The 21,465-nt window shown below is 39.8% G+C and overlaps 1 protein-coding gene across 5 annotated transcripts in view; it reads left to right on the top strand.

Annotated features, from left to right (window-relative positions):
* Nucleotides 1–21,465, top strand: part of TENM3 (teneurin transmembrane protein 3) — a 465,114-nt gene that overhangs the window by 339,712 nt on the left and 103,937 nt on the right. For all 5 annotated transcript variants that reach the window (XM_085311387.1, XM_085311386.1, XM_085311388.1 and 2 more), the window contains one exon: nucleotides 10,659–10,897. In XM_085311387.1, the coding sequence (XP_085167513.1) occupies nucleotides 10,659–10,897 (239 nt within the window). The remainder of the gene's footprint in view (nucleotides 1–10,658; nucleotides 10,898–21,465) is intronic.

Raw genomic sequence — 21,465 nt, 5'->3', positions numbered from 1 at the left:
TAAAAGGTAACCTCTTTCTCCAGTTGCCTGACTGGGGTCAAGCCTGCCATCCCAGTCAGTGCAGCTGAACTGGAACCAGAAGAGAACTTTAACAGATCCTGAAGATTCTTTCTGTCACRTTCAAATTGATAAGAAAAATACCAAATACCATGGAAGCATGAGACATAGATGACTGTAGAGTGTCAACACCCAGGGTCTCCGATAACATTGGTGGCACAAAAAGCAATCCAGCTCCAAGAAGATGCTTTCAGAAAGGAATACCATTTAAAAAGAAACAACAAAAAAAAAAGCTTCACCCTCTGTGAGCACAAGGCACAATCCTCTGCACTGATAAATTGCTGAGTGATGGTCTCTCAAATATCTTTGCTGATTTTCGTATGTTGTACRTGGAAGAGTACGCAAGTTTAGCTTACAAGTTTTCACCAAGGAGAAACGTTTAGAGTTGTTAGGTTGGTGGTAGTGGCTGCAACTCAGAGGTTATGACAGTGTTGTCCCTGCAGTGACATGAATGTAGCTGAGTGACTGCTGGTAGCATTTTAGTGGCAGTGCAGAGTTCAGCACAGGTTATCACAGACTTTGAATCCCAAGAGCCGCAGTTATGGACATCAATAAGTGAGCTGAGATTYGCAGATCCATTATGATGGAAACTTCAGCCTGTTTGCAGCTCGAGGCAGAATCAGATCCTATCAGTCACTGACACAGTGATAATACTTCACTTCTCTAACTTCCCTCTAGTCTTATCTCCTTTTAAAATGTCCGGTAGCTCAGACAGGTCTCTCTGGTGCAGGTGAAATTTCAATCTTTGTTTCAACTTCTGCATTAATGTTTGGCTAAATAATTAAGTTCTATTTCTGAATTTCCCTTAAACCACATGTGCTTTTTGAAACTGTCTCCATGGACCTTTTGAGACATTTGCAGGAATTGTTCTCTTTCAGCTTCCTGAAGACAGCAAGGATAGTAAAAGTCGGAGACAGGAGGAGTATTTGTGTCTTACTTCATTTCTTTTATTTTCTCCCAGAAAGCACAACTTGTTCAATATTCAAGAAAGAAATGAGCCAAGAATTAGAATACATCATTTCAGAGACAGCTTTGATGGTCTGTCTCTCTGTTCCTCTCTCCTTAGGGATGTGGTTCCAGAAGAACAGAGAACAGGATAAGAAATGGTGATATAAAGCCTTATAGCTCACCTAAGCATTTCCAGTCATCACTGCAAAATTCAAATGCTTTATTCTRTGTCTTTTTCCTTTGGACAGAGGATAACTGGAGTAGTATGAACACTCTCGGTGACAGAAGGTGTATTATGATGCCCCTTCCTGCTGCTGCCTCCGTAAGGGATGGGTATTGCCAATGATACCTAGCATCAAGGGGCTTAAGCGTAAGCTGGTGAGAGTTTGTGCAACTACTAGTCCTTTAAGAGACCCTTAAAAAGCCTATATGGGAGAGCAGAGCCACTTGATGTTTATTGAGTAATATTTGAGTCTGGTTTCCCTCGCCTTTGGAAGGTAGGAACTGGGACAATCCCGCAGAGAAGAGTATGAGTAACTAAAATTATGAAAGGTCTGCTCACTCACCACCCAGCATGGTGAGTTGTTCTTCGCACCTGACATCCCACTCACCTTCTCACAGCACAACGTAGTGCTTGTTTGTTTTCAGTGCTCATCTTCACAGAGAGGAGAGGAGCAGAGCAGGCTCGGCAAAGCACACCAATTATTCTGGTTCTTTTGATTCTAGACGTGTGTGTGCATATTATGCTGAAGTGAACTACTCCTCCTCAGGGGAAGAGAACTGGCAGCCCAAATCTAAATTTGGAGGAACAGATAATAGGATGCTTACAGGTGCCTTGCACATGCAGTAGCACTATATCCTTTCTTAAGCTACCAAGAAGGTGCATTGCAGAGGAACGGATTTACTCTTGCACATCTAAAGACAGAGGAGGTTTTTGCCTTTTGTCAGTATTCAGTGCTGCTAGTCACTGTGTCCCAGAAGCTTTCACAGCATATTAGGATACTGTTATGTCTGACTTGCCGTTTCAAGCGTCTGCTGCAGGTTGCCATGCCTGACTTTTCCAGTCTTTCCTCAGCTGTGGTCACATACAGTGGCTTGGTAACGTGGCAAGAGCCAGATGTAGGCGAAAACACAAGCAGTAAAGAAGGCTCTTGCTGCCCTACTTCTTTTTCTTCATGGTTTTCAGGGKTTTTTATGATTATGAAGAAAGAGGTCCTCTGTCCAAACTCACCCAAATTCAACAGGTGTCACGTAGCAGGTGTTATGTAAAGCATATCTCTGAAACATTTGAATAAGCTGTTAGAAGAGGCTTATCTCCTGTTCCCACAGATGTTTCCTCTGTTTTTGCATATGGATAATAGCTTTCTTCTCTTTCCTCTTTCCCCCAGACTTTGATCATCATTTGATCTGATGTGATCTTGGAATTTTTTCCAGGATTATGCTAGGATTAATACTGGCTTTGAGGAAGAGGAAATTTACTTTTATGTCTTCCTAGACATTTTTTTTGTTCCAGTTCTACACAGAAAGGAAGCTGAAAGAAACTCACAGAATAATATAGTTTCTGTGCTGGCTTGGATTTACATTAAAGGCAGACATATGGTTCTGCGGAAGTCAGTCATAAGCCTGCGCTAAGGGCAAATACCACCAGCTACAAGGTTTCATCTCAGAAGAATGTTAACARAAGATGAAGACAGGCATGAAGTGCTCACGGAGAAACAAAAATCCAATTCCTRCCAGAGTCTACTGGGAATGCTGAGCTCATGCCCCAGTGAACCAGAGTTCATATGAGACCTACTCGGTAATTTCTGTTATCTCTTTTACATCTTTCCTATAACGTCAGTTGTCAGAGATTAATCTTCTCGTTCCATCTGCTTCCTCAACTCAGTGCGAAGAATCAGATTTATTGATGTGATCTATCCATTAGTGAACCAGGCAGAGCCATCTTATGTCGAATGGGAGATGAGGGTCGTGGTCTCGTTCAGAGCACCCAGTTCGATCCAGCATGAATAGGTTCTGTCAAGAGAGAGGGAACACACCATTCTATAGAAGCGGTGCAGTGATCGATTGTTATCTCAGACCACTATTTTTTCCATGAATAATAGTTTTATTCTGATTCTGACAGTTAACATGTTTGGTAGGGTTTTTGCAAATAGAGTGTGATAATCCATTCCCTTGAGGGAGAAAATCAGCTGTTTTGGATTAAGCAAAGTCAGGAGAAATAAATACAAAAACTTCAATGGGAAAAGTTAGAGCAAGTTAAAATATCTGCAGCTGGAAATATCCATCCTCTCTAAAGTTACTGTGGTARGATTAATTGATTTCTTTGCATGGAAATGGCAAATAAAATGCTCATCATTAGGCAGAGATAGAGATGTGCTATCTCCGTATCTGTCAGGAAGGAATTAYGTCAAGTAGAGGGCGACATCTCATGAACATCAGAAATCTTTCTTCTGTCCARCTTTCCTACGCTCCTTTAGATCATGGGAGAAATAGGAAGATAAAGTGGCGTATGCCTCTGACGGAAGAGACTGTGCTGTTGCAAATACTAATCCTTCTTCCAGGATCAGGCAGGTTCAGATGCATATATGGACTAAGTGATTGCCAGTCTTGGGGTAACATCTAGTGTTTATTCTATTGACTGGTGCAAACACTAATTTATAACTAAGATATTAAATATATAAAATGTGTCTTTGAGTTCCTTCAGACATGGGCTGATTATGAGCACCAATAACACTGTCTACCGGACTGTCAGCATACTCTGGTTTAGCAGAGTATCCATACTGTAATATCATCAATATGTTCAAGAAGAAGGAGATTTTGTACTGATACTGCAGTAACCCATATGTGTTGGTAGTTTGCACTGGCTTTGCAGTATTGCCAAAACTTTGTAGAAGGTGTTACTACACTTTTGAAAAGCAGAACTACTAGTTGCTATTTTTTCTGTATAGGTAAATTTGATTTGGAGCCATTTTTGGACAAAACCTGGTCATTTTAGTTCAGATTAGCAATCATCACAGCTGTATTCATTACAAAATGGGTAATTACAGCATTTATTCCAATAAATCCAATAGTACTCTCCATTATATTAAACATCAAAATCAAGTCATTAGACGTGCAAGCAGTTTCGGAGTAGGAGAGTCATGKCTCCTGAAAAGTTGGTTCTCGAAGTTTGAAGTGTAGCACCAAAACAGAAATCCACTAAAGTTTACCTTTCTCTCGACCTGTGTTAATTCAAAGTAGATTTGGTAGATTCTGCTTCTTGTAGCTTAGAGAAATATGACTGTTACGTCCCTAATTTTGGATGTCTAAGGTATAGGTATTACTGCTTCATGTGTTACAGTGATTCCAGTGTTGCAGATTGAGGACTTTGGCAAAATGGACAGGAACAATTACCTGCACCTTCTTAATAATTTATTTCTTCCTGTAACAGTGTCCACAGATTCAAAAGTCCTTAGAGGCAAATAGATAAATTTTAACAGATACCAGAAGCTTTGAGTTGCCTTTGATGGATGATTAACCTGGGCTCTTCAATGTGGAAAATGGTGTGTTCATTTTCATAAAGTATTTAACATCGTCTATGATTACAGAGGCCAGAATGGTTTTGCCTTGCCTAGAAGAGTCAAAGAAAGTGTAAGGAAAATTTCAGCAGCAATGATCCCCCTGTTTTTTCTCCTCAAATTGCAAGGAGAACAGATGAGTCAAATATAGTGGGTTAGCGGACTTGTTACTTGAACAAAAGAAATTTTCAGAGACTCACATATGTACTTAAACATATGGAGAGCTTTTGATAYCTGAGTGTAAAATAAACAAATACAAAAAATGTTCTCATCTTTCCCCTCTCCTCAAGCCACTGTTGTCTTCCAAATAGCACAGGATACAACAAAACTGCTGAAGCAACAAGTAGCAGAAAGTAGCTATCCTCTACTCCGTAGCTGCCTTTTCCTGCCCATAAAGTGCTTGAGGTTTGCTTTTTTGCTTTAGGCAATTACTTTCATAATGCTTTTGTATGTTTTACCCTACAAATAAAGTGAATCAAACAGTAATACTATTAAAATGTTGTCTTTAATTACTGCAGGGCAAACAGTACATACTCATTATACAAAAACAAGGGAACAATCAGTTGAATTTAAATTGAAATTGATAGAAGAAAATACATTTTGACGCRGTATGTTTAGCCTACAGACATAAATGCCACGAGACATGGGTGAGAGCATGAGTTGGGGCTGTTTAGAGAAAGAGTGAACTGTTAGTGAAGAAGTAGTTTGGATGGGTTTCAGATTCTCAGTTTGTACTGGCCACTTTTAGACCAGATATTACTCCTGACGATCTGCTCTGCTGGGGTAACACCTTTTTCTGCTATTTGGTAACAGTTAAACACAGATTTGGCACATATAACTGTTCTTTCTCAATCAGTTTTATCCTTCTGTTTTTCAAGAGAACTAATGTGCTTATTGTACAAAATAGTGTACCAAATAGGCTTGTTGGACACCTCCCCCTTATGGCATTTGGGTTTTTTTGTTTTGGTTTTTTTTGTTTTTTTGTTTGTTTGTGTGGCAGTCTTCTGAGCATTATAGTTGTTCTTCCTCATTCTGGTCTGTAATGACCTGAAAAGCCACAACACCATCATATAGATGGTGGAACTCATAACTGACAAAACGGGGCTATATCTAGGAGAGTAGAGGAGACAATACTGCAAAAACCTCAGCTTGTTCTCGCCACCTCTRTGCAACAGGACCATGACATTTCTTTCTTATCATAGCAGAGTCTCTTCATTCAGAAATATGATTTATTGGACTCCAGATTCTTCAGGTGCTAGTAGCACACAATAATACGTGAGATTCAAGGATTTGGGAGGGAGAAGTTTTGGGGAGTGTTATATATTATAAATAATTTTTTATTCTGGATASAGGGTTTTGTATCTCTTACAACTGCTTTGTCAGTGTGTATGCATAAGACCTAGCAATATTAACCTGTACTCTGTGACAGTAGTTTCTCATCACTGTCATAATGCRAATAATAATGTGACACAAAATAACAATAGCTGCCTTAAATTTCTATCAAGGTGATACAGCCTGATGTGTATTCTCACATACTGTGAGAGGTTTAATTGAATTTTGCTGGGCTGTGTTTGCGGTTCCTCATTTAGTAAGAGTTTTGAAGTGGAGTCCTGTGTAAGTCTTAGTATGTTGTGACATATTTACCATGGTATTCTGCACTCTGTATCTATGCTTGTGCTGTTTGAAATACTCTAATACAAAACCAAAATGCTGCCACGGATGCTATTGGAAATGGTAAAGTAGGGTCTTTTACATGTCCTCCAACTATATGCAAAGTATTCTATAGATGATGCCTAAAACCAGAGAAGTCATAGCTACAGATCACAGTGAATCTTATACAAACTGAAGTAACGCCAGTATTAGCAGGAAAGGTCATATACCTAACATAAAAATATAGTGTGAACATTAAAATTATTCAATAGTTCTATAAAATTTAAGACTGTTATGGAATTTTCTTCTCTCTTTTTTTTTTTGTGTGATAATTTATTCGTATAATCTCTGTGCTTCTAGCAGTCTGGAGTTCATTCCAGAGCCAGAGATTAGATCAAAATCTCTGTTTTTATGTTGAGTTCATTAATGCACAGTATCCAGTTTCTTCTAAATTGCAATCAAAAGTTTTTGTCACARATATTTTCCTCAAGAAAGTTATTTTAAGTCACATTTTTCTTGCTGGACTCCTGGCTATCTTGTATCAGAAGTATTTGAGTTTATGGTCAGAGCCTGGCTGTCCTTGAATGTTTTTGTAATCTATCTCCATTTCACAAAAGACACTGTTTCCAGTTAACTTAATCTTTCTGCCCAACTCTTGATWTTTTTATATCACTTTTTTCTCCGCCTTGCTTTCCCGTTTACTGAGTTTAGTAGAGGTTACTTCAATTTTATTTTCCACAGAGGAAGTAGCAGCACAGAAAATCTTATTTGGAGTGAATCCTCCCCACTTCTGCTTGAGGAGGGAAAAAATGTGTGCATGTCAGCAGGTCCACACCACCACTTGATTCTCAGACAGTGCTGAGTTAAACTAAAAGTTTCATTATTTTTGTTTTATCTTTATTCATTTGCATGTGTTTTGTGACTTGGCATCCTTGAGGTTTTTAATGCTGTATTCCTGTCTTACCTTCTAAGAGAGGAAACTAAGTACAACGCCTGCCATTTGTGAAATAAGGGAACTTCTCAGTTGTCTTTGTGTCCCAGGATTAGTTTTTATGACACAACTTTATATTTTAAGCATGGTGAGTAGTGAGCAGTCTATGGTTTAGAACTGTTAGTTCTTAAATTCTCCTCCCCTAAAATGTTAAGATTTAGTGGCACTTTTTAATAGACATATATATTGAATAAGCAGACAGAAATATATATTGAATAAACATAAAAGTAGACGATTGCTTTAAAAAGTGGATTGAGTTATTTAATAAAACAGCAATAGCTTGTCTTATAAAATAAAAGCATGATTTGCTTGAATTTTGTGGTCTAAAACTTTAATAAAATTTGTAAAATGCTGCTTGCCTGCAATTCTAGCAAGTGCTTGTCAAATGATCAGTTCGAAATGGAAGACACACTACTGTAGAGGCTGGAGGCTTCCTATGAGGCGAAACAGTGTGATGGCTTGGAAGTCAGTGGCTGGTCAAGTAGTGCAAACAGTTTAGACTTTAGAAATTAGCTACTCACGTACCGTGGTATGGAAAGACTAGCTAGATGGATATATAGATAATTAAAATTTGTGGATAGATTATTTTTCAAGAGCATAAGGCTTTCTGCATTATCTGGAAGCAGCCCGGATTTGTTGTCAGGGACCGCGTCCTTCCGAGCGTCTCCCCGGGATGCCGCTTGGCTCGGCTCAGCGAGGCAGACAAGATGTGGAAGCCAGATAGCGTTACACTTTTAAATACTCATCACTTGGAGTTAATGTAGCCGGAGAGTCTCTGATGACTTTTATTAGTAACTCTCCTCGTTAGAGGTAGAAATCCAGGCAAATTTTCTTAACTCAGAGCAAGGTTCCACTCTGGGGTTTTTGTCATTATACCTGAATAGCSATTCTGGATTTTTTTTCCCACCGACATTCTCCAGCCAGCCTGCATGGGCTTGTATTAATGTGATCCAAAGCAAAGGAAGGCTGGCTGGGAGTGAGGAGACACACTGTGTGCTGCTTAAGACTGCACACTGCTGAATTCACATATAAAAGTTGCAATTTTCTCTCGTTGCCTTGATGCTGGAGGTGGACTGTCAGAGCTATGACAGCTCGCACCACCACAGATATGCGGCCTTCTCCAGAGTTTATCTATGGAATTAACTCCTCAAAGGTTTTGAGAATATGGATTACAGCCTCTAGTAGGCTGTGCTGTACCAAAGCCAACATCTCAGTTCTCCCTTCCTTGCAGGACATAGAAAGATCTGAGGCTGCCTGTTATGTTGCATTATTTTGTTAATGCTTATATGGAGGTCCAGTTGAGTCTCATATAATACACATTTCCATGTTTAGTCTGTTGAGCCTCACACCAGGAGCAGAGGGTTAACATCGCTGATGGTACTCCTTATTTTTAAGGTGGAAGCTGCTTTTTAGAAGGAGCATTATTATATGTGCTGTATGGCACTCCTTCAGTTCCCCAAGACCRTGCATGCTGCACAGGGAGGAAACGAGGCTTCTTAGTCATTATTCTGGGACCTGTGTAGGTGTTGTTGGTGAAAGGTAGCTGCAGACCCCCATCGCCATGTACTAGCCACAAGTGGAACAGCAGTAAAGATCAAGGGGATAAGATGCTTTAACATGACTCAATGAATCTACATGCTTTTTTGAGTATCTGAAATCATAGTAATGATGTTCTAAGGTAAAGCATGATTTTTGGCATAGCTAGTTGTTACTATTTTGGTATTTGCTGCATAGAAAATATCACAACTTTTAATGGAGTACCTCCTTAGAGGCGATTTAARCCACGAGTGTGTTGTCTTTTGAAATCATTGGTAATCCTCTGTGCTTGGATGCACAAAAAGCCTGGGATGCGGTGTTGTGCATGAGTACATCTAGTGTATACCCAGTTGCTACTGCCAGCAAATTTAACGTTTTTCAGAAACGAATGTAACTTATGTAGCCTATTTACTGGGCTCATGTGTGTGGCGCAAAGGAGAGCACTTATGCTAAGACGTGCTAATTCGTCTATTAATCTCCAAATGGMAAAACCACACGCGAATAACAAATCTCTTTGCTGATCAGCTGCTGCTATTTCTCAGGCCGTACCAGGGCAGAGTAATTTCCAGTGCGTGCACGGCACGCTCCCACCGAGGCCGCTCTCCCGGTCGAGCTTGGGACGTTACTGTGCCCAGCTSCGAGCCTGGGTGCCGGCAGCGGCAAGCCCCGCCAGCCGCGCAGCTCCCGGCAAGCGCCCCGCTGCAGGGCGCAGCCGCGGGGCGTCCGGCCCGAGCTCCGCCGAGCCGGCTGTGCGAGGCAAACGCAGCGTGGGCCCCGGGAGGACGCGCGTATCAGCGATTCCAGGGCGGCTCTTAGCTCTTCTGAGATGCAGACGCCTCTATAGCTGCCTGCGGCTGTCGGTGCGTTGGGGAGGTTCAGCATGCTCCACGGCACACTTCCCCGCCGTCTTAGTTCGTGCGTATTCGTTCCTCGGAGCCTAGTGAAGGCCGAGCCTTATACTGTGGAGCCTTGCCAGCGTGGCGAACAGCGTGGCCGTGTGCAGAAGGCCTGGTGCAAGGACCGTGGGCCGGCGCCGCCGGCCTCGTTCGCGGAGCTGGGCGCAAGCGGCGGTAGCAGRACCCCAGGCGGGATCTGCCGTGGTTCCTCTTGGAGGCTCTTCCTGCTTGCCTGAACCAAAATGGAAGGACTCTTTCGCTGTAGACAAAGTCGGGGGGTGATACTACCTTCATAAATTTTGATTTAACAAAATCAAGCTTATCAGTAACTCTCTGAGAGTGTCTTAAATTTGGCTTTACTTCTCATCTCTGCTTGTGGCAGTGGTCTCTTTGGGCACCTACCGAACACATTTCCGTAGAGTAATTCCAAGCCTGTAATGAGCTGCTGCGTCTGTAATCAGATCTCGTAGGGTAAGATTGTGTGTGAGGAGATAAGAATTACTGAACTGGGTATTTACGATACAAAAAAATCTTTTAACTGACTAATTTTTGGCAAAATTGCCAAAAGTTTATATCTGAGAGATTGCTCTTTTCTTTGTACTTAAACCAGGGAAACTGTAATAAGTAGTGTGGGCTCTAGTCAGATTGCATAATACTGACTTTTAATGGAGTTCCCTGTAGTCTGTAGCAGAAGCCAACAAAAATAAACAGCAGCAGAAAGCCTGTCTGTACTTGTCGAATAAACTCTGCAAGACCTCCTCTCTACCACCCTGTATTTAGGATAATTCTGTTTCCTCTCTGGGTACCAGGGCATCACTGAGGGGTTTGGGGGGGCCCTTTTTAAAGTGAGAGTGCTTTGTTTTTTTTCATGTGCAAATGCTGTAACGTGCATCACTTTTATGACTGTGTAGGTTAGGTGTTGTTAGATATGTGAAAAATAGACAACRCTTAAAGAAAGAAAAGACATGACTGCCTGTGCTACAGCTTTATTTACTTTTGTACTTTACTCTCTTTCTTCCGCAGGCATTTCCTATTTAAAACGGGAACAGGGACCACACCACTGTTCAGTACTGCGACGCCCGGGTACACAATGGCATCCGGCTCGGTTTATTCCCCTCCTACTCGGCCACTACCTAGGAACACTCTGTCCAGAAGTGCTTTTAAATTCAAGAAGTCTTCGAAGTACTGTAGCTGGAAATGTACTGCCCTCTGTGCTGTAGGGGTCTCAGTGMTGCTGGCAATACTACTATCCTACTTCATAGGTGAGTTCTACTTTTTTTTGATAGTTGTCACCATAAATAGAGGTGTCTGGTGGATCACGTATGGACTGCGCCACATAAGTGTTCATTTATAACAATTTTTTTTCCTAAYGGTATAAACCACAACAGTGATTTAATTAGAACTTCAGTTCTTTAGAAGGAAGAGAAAATTTGAATATTTTGCAAGCAGTTTGCAGCATGATAGCAAATGAGCTAACTTCAAAGAAGTATTTGAACTGCAGTTAAGCTATATGGTGTCTAACCCTTTTTAAAGTATATATAAAATGGAAGCTATAAAACTCTGTAATGCAAATGTAACTTGCAGTATTGCTGTGGAACTCTTTTCTTCYGTTTTGCTTGAAACATAACTAATACACCATTTAAGAATGCTAACTTTCACTTATTGTATCATCACATTTCATGTGTGTTTGTGCTTGTGTGTGGAGCAAGAGACTACGATTGCAAGATAGGGAAAATAATTGCTTAAAAGGACAACATGCAGAGGAGGAGGAGAGTTTTTCTTATCTGATGGGTTGTTTATTTTTAATTTTTCCCTTTATTAGTTAAATTCCCTTCCCTGATTTTCGTTTTATATGATTTGCTTTATTTCTTGCTTGCTTTAATTATTTAATTTCATAAATGTTTGCTATCAAAATTATATAATTTGAGGTTTAGGCTATTAATGGGGGTAATGCTTGTCTGTGAGAACARAGTTAATTGACTTTAATAAGGGAAMAGAGCAGGCTCCTAATGTACTCCTACTTCCAGCTTTTTCTGTGGCTTTGTCCAGATTACAGATATTGCCACTTGCGAGTCCGTAAATGGTCTTCAAAGACTTTCTTTTTAACTGATCTGTTAATTAGACGTTTAAATCACCACGATAATGGAAGAATAAGTGTGTGAGTCTGATTTCTGAGAGCCATTAGTTGCACTCCGATCCAGAGCCTTAAACAAGGAGACAAAATAGAAAGGGGGGAGTCAACCTCTTCTTCTCTCCYTCTTTTTTAAATCAGTATAAATTACTAATAAAGCCTAGAAGGCCTTATGATCCTTAAATCTTCGTTGCCTTTGTTGAAACAGGCTTGTTACATTTCAGTCCAAGGCATAGCATAAGCTGTGTAAAGCCTTTGAAGTAGTTCTTCATGGGCTGAAGCTACCGTAACGATGCAAGAAATTGGGTTGCTGAGTAGGGACAGAAATTCCTCTCTCCGGTGGCAGAGCAGAGCAGCCTTTCCACCTCCACCGCCAGCCCGAAGAGCTAGAAGCCCCTATACAGAKGCAGTGATCGCTGCCACGCTCCACACCGTTTTGTGCCCAGGACTATTTGTTATTTTGAGAGAATGTGCACAGGAGTGTACAGGTGTGGTTTAGAGTTAAGCTTTGACAATGCTTTTTTTTCTTTCTTTCTTTCTTTTTAAATGAGATTGGAACAGTCCCATTAGCTGTGCTCAGCCTCCACAACATTGCCTCTTACAGTCATTACAATGAAACATATGCTACTAAATAAATACATAAATAAATAAATAAGAAAGGAGGAATTCAGCATGAAGTATCACTGTCAAGAACTAGGAAAAATACCTATATAGATAGTAAAATATTGAAGACTTGGTTCTGAGCTGAGCTCTACATATTCCTAGCCCCAAAGAGCCAGATTACTTACGAAGCTGAGGGGCACGAGAAGATAGCTGTACCGGATTATTTCTCCCACAGGCACATTAAGAAATATAAGCATGTCTAATGCGCCTCTATGCGTGTATTTGAGAAGAAGAACCGAGCTTTCCAGTGAGTGAGAGGTTTCAGCTCCACACATCATTTATTCACATACTCTGTTTAAAAAAAAAAAAAAGAAGAAGAAGAAGAAGAAGAAGAAGAAGAAGAAGAAAAGAGAGAGTATAGCTGTACAACATGTCATGGGCGCGCGCCAGCTCACATACTTGCTGAAATAAACAATGCACAAGGGCCTTCCTCTGCCTGTAGTCAATAGGGAGCTCTTTGCCTACTGGTGATATTACACGTTATTTCAGCTAACTCAGCAATCTAAATGTAAAATCCAGCACTCAGGGATGCTCTCTAGAGAACATCRGGTCCATAAAACCATGAATGGATTACGCTCATTCATATATGTGGTTTTCCCATCTCTGCAGAAGTAATATCAGAAATACTCTCCATTTAATAGGCCAWCCAAGTATAAATCAGTGGAAATTATTAATATGAGGTGGAAACAGCCCTTCATTTCAGTTAACCATTTCATAACATAGGTATGAGAGGGAAAAATGACTGAGTAGGAAGTTGTTCGTAACRTTAAAAGTTGGAAAGGACTGCAGTGTTGCATGACCTCTAGCACTGTGTGGCGGACATCTAGCTCAGCGATCTGGCCTGTCTGCTGATGTTTACAGCAGCTGAGGTGGCACGTCACATCTGTAAAGCCAGTTCGAGACATGTTTTTAAATTCACAGAGAAGACATTGCCACGAGCGCTGAAACGCCACAGCCCTTGCTGCAGAATATGCCAGTACGTATTGCTGCGGAGCATAGTTGGGCTGACGCGTGATGTCYGGTGCCCGACCGTGGCAACTGCAAATTGAAGAAGTAGTAGGAGCACTCGCCCTCTGAACAGCCGTGCAGTCGGGCGCCTCTCCAAGAGGGAGAGAGATGAACGTGTCATGCCCAGGCTTATTTTAGTTGCGGGAGATGTGAGGTAGAGAGAAGCGRCTTCAGATCCCACTACCTCCGCTCCCAGCACCCTAAGGCAGAAGAGACAGTTTGCTAGACTTGGTGTCTGCTTGTGTCGAACGGCTCTGRCAATTAGGCCAGCCAGAAGGGGGGAACGGCTCTGCCTTGCACTCCTTCCATCACCAGGACAGGAAAGACTCTTTGGATTACAAAGACTACAAAAAGAAGGTGAGAGCAGACGATGTCAGCATGGGGAGATGCAGCGTTTCACAGGCACATCATTGTAAAGCCACTTAGTGCAGTCTTAGGGGTCACAAGGCATTGAAAATGTTATTTTAGTCTAAAGGAAACAAAGTCCCACTTTTTCCCACCCTGCATATTCTTGCTTTTCAAGCACTGGTACTCTCTCTCAGCCTCTTGAAATGTGCAAAATGTTTAAGCTTACCACTTCTTGCAGTGAGACATGTTAACTTTGGGGGAGAATAAAAGTGAAATTTGGGAAAATGGTGACCTTTTGGTTGAAGGTTATCTGCTGTAAGTGACTGAGAAACAGCAAATTAAGCAACAGAAACATGCAAATACTGCATGCTGCAGCAAAAGATAGTGTAGCAAAGGGGAAAAGGAGCAACATATAGGAGACTGAACTAAGAAACAGCTGGGTTCAAAGAACAGCCCTCTGGAATAATGAGTTAAAAAGAGGGAGAATAAAGAATATAAATTGCTTAGCTTTTGGATTGAGATTACACTGGAATTTCTTTTCTTAGTTTATTTGGTTAACTGCTATCCATAATCAGATTTGCAGCCAAGGAAAAAGAAGACAAATTTATTTTAACATGAACATTTTTTAGAATCCTTCATTAAAATTTTTTTTTCTTTTTCCCTACTTGGAAAATGAGGAAGAATAGTATTAAATTTAAGCCATGAAAGTGTAAGAAATTTTGAAGTTGCCTTAGTTTGACCTCCTTCTATATACACATTAATAGTTTTTCCCAAACTTTGTACATGGAGTCTGTGTAAGAGCCAGAAATGGAATCCAGCTTTACAATGTGCAAGACAAAACATAACAGGACTTCGTGCTGTTTCTTGCTGTGTCGTGTGGCCTCATTCAGCATCCATCATTTACAGTGAAGGAATGAAGCAAAAGTTCGTAGAGCAGCTCCTGGGTAAAACTGGGAAATCAAATCAAAGTTTTGTGCATAACCTCAAATCTTTCAGTYCCTACCTTTGGAGATTTTTTCTTCCTTTTCATTTTGGGGAAGAGTTGTTTGTTGTTTCGGGGTTTTTTTTAGGTAAACAGAAAAATCCGCACTTCAGTTGTGGAGAACTACAGCAGTCAGGAGGAATCGCTTTCAATGGATGTTGTTGCACAGCGGGGTTTTGACCAGTTACATTATAGGAGCAATCAATACTCCCCCTAAATCATTTCTTTTCTAATGTGGATTCGACAACTGGATTGAGCCCAGTTTCCCTCTTTCTGGCTCATGAATTGCTTTGGCAACTGCTTGTCTATCATCAATGGCACTGGCTTGGCAATGCCAAAATCAATACAAGATGTCAYGGCCAAAGTGCCATTTTCACTGTGTATGGGACCACACTGGCCAGCAGTTTTCCTCGTCAGTRCTGGAATTGCACAATATCAGATTTAATCAACTGGGCTTGAAGAGTTGCATGCTGAAAGATTGCATGCATCTGTCATGAATATTGTTCTGTGTCTAGTAAATAGGTTTCTATTAACATAAAACATCGTTTGAATACGCAGCAAAACTTGACCTGTTCAGTCCACCTTCTCTGCTATTCTGACTTCTTAACAGTAATCTGTCATACTTCCAGGCCTATTTGCATTTTATGAGCATTTTAACCTCTTTGTACCTTGAAATTGATTATTGCATTAGCCTTAGCTCTGTAGCCAGTGTCAGAAGAATGTATGCTAGGCAATTATTCTTTACAATAAAGCAAACATTTAAATAGCCATCGTAACATAAAGGCACCTCTATAAAAAAAAATTTGAATTTTATTTAATTAAAAGGGCCGGCAAATACACAAGACTATTTTTCATCACTACTGCTCCTGTGAACAGCGAAGTAAACAGAAAACAGACAGAAAAAGGGACAGAAAAAAAAGACTAACATTTAGACTTAACAGCTGAAACATCTGGGAAAAYGTATGTTTTACTCTACCAGAAACGGTAGAAAATACATTTCTATCTGATCAGTAGAGCTGCTGTTTTGTCATGACGTAGGGACCACACAGCCATAATGCAAACTGGAAGTGAAGTGTGAATGGACAATAGATACCAGATCTGAAAGCTGTGTTTGATGTCCACAGATAATTCATATTTCCGCGTTTGTGTAGATATAGGTATATTGTGCTTATTTGGGGATTATTATAGTGTGTGTTCATGGTTTTTGCCCATCTGAAAATTTATTGTTTCATCATTACTTCAGAATACTTAAGATGAAAACATATTTGATACTTTAATAAACTTGCATGGGGCAGCTGTCTGTGGAGTGTGAGAGAGAAACTTGTTGAGAGTAAGAGCAGAGCAACACGAGGTTCCAAGGTAGAGACAGAAGAGGAAGGAGGTGCCTGCCAGTGAGTTTTAATGAATCTTTAGGAATTAGAGAGTTGTCTTTTTCTCTAGATTAATCATAGTTAGCTTTTCGTTTCTCCAGTGCTGTTTTCTGACTTTGTTGTCTGTCATTCTTCCATGTTACTCAGTATTTGGTGTGACAGCTGCTGGCATCACACCAGGTCACAGACTGCAGAGTGCCAGATGCCTTTCCTGTTGGACTCAATGCCAGAAATCATAGTAGGGCAGAATCCCCCTCMCCAGAAGTAATGGACTTATAGCAATGAAAGTTATGCAACTGCATTTTTGTGAAAGTGATGGCTAAATTATACATGTAATCAAAAGCAATCTATTTTACTTTATAAATAAGGAACAATATAATATGCCTCTTTGATTGCAATGCCAGGTTAATATTATTCTGCTGTTCATAAAGCTCAATTACTGCCAGGAACGAGGAAAACAACTTAATTAATAATGCCATTTAAATGGAGTTTTATTACAATACCTGTTAACAGCCATGAGGGAGAATTTAGTTTAGTTGCTATTAATCACCCTTACTTTCATTATATTGTTATAGAAGCTCTGTTTCTTTTTGGTCTGCATTTAATTTTAAGTATTTTAATGCTATTGTCACTGAGAACTTTATCAAGAACTTTTATATTTCCAGCATGGACATGCCCATTTCTGTGTGCTTCCCCAGGTTGTGCTGAAACCCTAGGTACAACTAGAGCTGCACTGAGGTGCATGGGTTGGAAAACTGTTCTCTGCCTGCCTCTTCCCTGCAGTGTGCATTTCTATGCCATATACCCCACATACCTGGGGAATGTACCAGAGTACAATTATTTAGTGGATAGAAACCACCCTCTGAAATTTCTAAAGGATTTTAGCATCCTCAGTGGACCTTAGAAAAGTCTTCAAAGCTGACATACCACTAGTACTGGTCTCATAATCTACTTCATAATCTCCAAAAATGTAACTAAAAAAGCCAGAACTTGGGTATTTGTGGAGCATGCCATGCAAATATCAGCTCAGTCAATTGCCTTTCAATCGTTTCTGACAATGGCAGTATTGAGGCTTAAACGTGACTGTCCACAGCATTGCTAGGCCTTAACGTGAGGCTTTAATGTGGCAGGTAGTATTTCCATGACTCTGTGCGCTGCACTGATTTCAGCTATGCCTAGCACTAAATAAATATATTTGCCTTGGCATACCTTAGCCTTGACTTTTAGTTATTTATATGAGGTTCACATAGGCAGAATAACATTTAGAGGAGACATTGCTTARGAGCTGGTTGTGCCTCCTTAGTGTGAAATGATTTCCTATATATCACCACATTCTTTCTTTCAAAATTGGGAGACAGAGAAAGAATGACTGATTAGAAAATGAATTTGGAATGCTTTACTGCCTTGTTGGGTTGAGTATTTGTCATTCTAGGGTAAAATATTTTTAACATCTTTCTTTGAATTATGCTAAAACTAAACATGTGTTGAACATTGCATCTTGAAGTACAAACATTAAATAATACCTTTTTTTGTCTCTAGCAAGAATGCCATTATGGGTAATGCCTTTTAGTTGATGTTTTTTGAGCAAAGATCTTGTTACTGTGTTTCAAACTAAATGCAAAGCATAATACAATATTTACTATTGCAGCAGCACAGAGTATTAATATTTGATTGGCACTGTGGATGTCGCATGCTATTATTGTCAGTGGCGCTAAGAGTAAAATGTTCATTGAGAAAGATAATCCTTACACAGAAGGATGTAGGAACACGTAATTGGCAGTCGGAAGGTTAAAAGAGACTTGACAAGATTTCAAGGGATTAAAAAGTTAATCCGTCAAGGAGCATACACACCTCTGCTCTGAGAAAGCCTTATATTCAAATTGAGATTTATCATAAGGTTTTTGGCAATAGKCCTGTCACCTTTCTGCTTTTGCCCAGTGGAGCAAATTGAGAACTCAGTAATCCTGGCAATGTGACAGGTGTAGTGGTAGACTGCAACGTGACATGATGTCACTGTCAGCAGGTCCCACGTTGTGTCCATGGGCCATCATACTGTGATGCAATGTGATGGCTTTTCGAGGTCTGGAGGGTGTTTGCAGGAACACTGCAATCACCCATAGGTAGCAGCARTTTTTCAGGCTGATGATGAATATGTTAGAAATGGAATTAAATTAGACTAGCTACTTTTTTGGATAAATAGGAAGCTGTGTGTAGTTAAGAGATGTAGTTCCTATTTTATCCCTGGGGGTAAACATACACTATATTATAGTAGTATGTAAGCATATGTTGCACTTCAAWTCTAAGCTTATATTTAAGGGACTTGCAAAGCAGAGATGAAATGATACAGGTGGTTTAAGTCATTTGTGGACCTGTGATTACAGTCCTCTCTTTTTTTGCTGGTAGTTTCCATTAATTTCTGACTTGCACTTGTGAAGAAAGAATTATAGAGCATGTGTTAAAATGGTAGTTTTGTGTATAAATTGCATATTTTCTATGAAGCAAACTGCTTGATCTGTTTTGGAGTGCTTTGGATGCTGTTAAAAATGTCCAATTCAGATGAGATATTTTTAAAACCTCTCCATAAACAAGCACTTTAGAATAAAAATACATGTGTCCAAACTTGCTGTGAGCAATATCATTTTGTGTTACACTTAGGAATGAGATTGCAAGTACATGTGATTCTCATACAGATTTAATTCCCCCACTGCAGTAATTAATTATGGATGAAATTTAGGGGTCTTCAGAAGTGGACAGGAATTTTTAAATAGGAGATCCTTTTCACATGGATGCCATTTCAGAAGACTTCATTCAAGAAAAGAAAAAGAAATGCTGTGTTTTACAAATCATCTCCTATAACAGCATTTGTAATTTTATATTTAGGGGAAAGCAAATATTTTACAACTGTACAGATTAAATGGACCATTGCTTTTGAAATTCTCACTTTTTCTCAGTAGTAAAACCAGCCAACCAAACAAGAACATTTGGTTTTGCCCAAATGTGATGAAATAAGGTCACACAATATAATCTCTTTTAGTGACACTTTAGGAGGAGAAACACAGTTCTTTCAGGTATTGTGAAAGAAAATCAGCCATTTGAAAAGACAGCAAGCTCAACTAGCCTTGAAATAAGGAAACAGATATATAGGTGTCCACTGGTTGTTAATGATAAATACTTCTATGGTGCAAGAAGAGCAATATTATCATTTAAATAATACTCACTAAAAAACATACTGTAACATACAACAGCCAGCTGCATGGAGTTAACACCCTTTGCTAACCACTGATTTATTTGAATTTCAAAAGGTGTAATACAGAATAACTTGGTACAATACATTCATCCTCACTTGTGAAACTCCCAAGCTCATCTACTGTTCATTTGCTCTATGATCTTCAGAAATGCCAAGTTCCACACTAGTTTTTATTGAGGTGGTTTTGCTAGACTGCAGGTTCTGGCTTGACTCGCTCCGGATCTTTTCACGCTGCCAGAGAATTGATCTTGTTGCTCTCGTAACTCAGAGAACATTTTTCAGTGTTTCTTTTTTATTATTATTATTTTTCTGGTGTTTAGAGTGCATCTCTGCTCACAGGAATAGTTTTGTAAGAGCCATATCTCACATCAGTGAGGCCTCTGGAGGAACTGCAGTCATGGTACGTTTGTCCAATACGCATAAAGCACATTAGTGACAGTACAGTAAAGGATGCTCCACCTGGTAGCCAGTCCTGCCCCTGCCCTTGCTTATTCCTGTCTCTGGAATAAGCACACTGCTTGCCCAGTCTTGATTTCTGATAATATAGAGAGGTCCCCAGGAGGAACCGGGCTAAAATAGAGGGCGGCAGAGATGTTTCAGCAAGGGGATGATCGCAGYCGTGAGCTGACTTAAACCTTGAGACCTTTTTGAACTGGGGATTTTCACAGGAATGTTAGCTTTGCACATAGCTAATGGCTTAAGAGTTTTTATTGGGGGTGTTGAGGTCAGGTGGAGTTAGGTAAAAAAGCCTCTGAGACGGTGAACTGAGTGCGCCCATTCTGTTTTTAATGTGCAATTAAATGGAAACTGCATGTTTTTGCAAACTGATCTGAATGACGTACATCTACACAAACAAGCAGGTCTAGTAGGTGAGTGGTTGTTATCTAGTGTACATCCAAATCACTGTGGAGTTTTGTAAAGAGGTCATACTTACTTTGTTTTGGCCTCAATCATCTACCTTTGATCTACAAGTGGGCTGTTATAATGGTGATATCATGAAATCTAACAAACAGCTAAGGATTAGAAAAGCTATATATTGACGTGCACGTTCAATCAACTTGCATATGATCTCAGCAGGAAATTCAAAACAAAAGCTAATTTATGGAAAAATATGTAGTTCTAATCACAGTTTAGCTCTGTGGGATTCCAAATAACACACTACAATCTCTACATGCAGATGCTTTCATCTTACATTGCAGATCTGGTGACATTCCAGAAGTTCTTATCAAACCTTATTATCATCTTTTATTAAAGCTTATTACATTTCTCCTTATAGCATGTTTGCTGTAATATTCTGTCACTCTTAATACRGAGTATAAAAAGCTTTGATCTTTTTTAGCCAGGCATGAGCTGGAAATATGCAGCACAAGTATCTCACTATATACTATAAAATCCCAGGTCGGTGTGTCCTTTGAACATCACATTAATTGGACCCGGTTTCTTTTTCCTTTGCTTCTTAAATCTTTTCATCACACTGCACTTCTCTGTGCTATCAACATGCAAATAAGATATCCATGATGATATAGGGCCATTTCATCATCATCATTATTGTTATTATATATCTCAAGTGATGTATTTATTTTTCTGTTAAGTAAAATAAGGCTTTTGAAAGGCCAAATTTGCACCCTTTCATTGATGCACTTGCATAAGTAAGATGTTTCCAATTGGTGTTAAGACAATACATTGACATTTCTTTTTTTAACACTGCTGTTTTATCAGGGCTAAAATTTAAAGGATGTGACTGTGGGCGAGACTTTTATTGCACTTGTGGAAAACAGCCAAAAATAGATAAGCACAAATCTGAGCTTCAGCCCTTCTCCAGAAGATAAGTGTAAGGGGGAAGGGAAAGAGTTAAAGATTAAGATGGAAGAAAGTAAAGGAATGCTTGGTGGAGTACAGAGAAGTAATTACCCTACAGTGTTAAGCCGGTCTTGGAAAGTGTAAATCGAATAGTTTATTGAGAATACTTAACAAGGAAATCCTTGATTCTGTCTTTATTAAACAAAGCCCCAAATTTATGGAATGTTTTTTGTGGCTTCGTATGAACTGTAAAAGAGGAAGCAACCCTTGTTTCAAAGGAG

This window comes from Rhea americana, unplaced genomic scaffold (genome assembly GCF_003343005.1).
Source record: "Rhea americana isolate MKP2758 unplaced genomic scaffold, rheAme1 scaffold_34, whole genome shotgun sequence".
Taxonomy (NCBI): domain Eukaryota; kingdom Metazoa; phylum Chordata; class Aves; order Rheiformes; family Rheidae; genus Rhea; species Rhea americana.
Note: the sequence above shows the minus strand (reverse complement) of the source record. Positions and strands in the feature narration are given on the sequence as shown.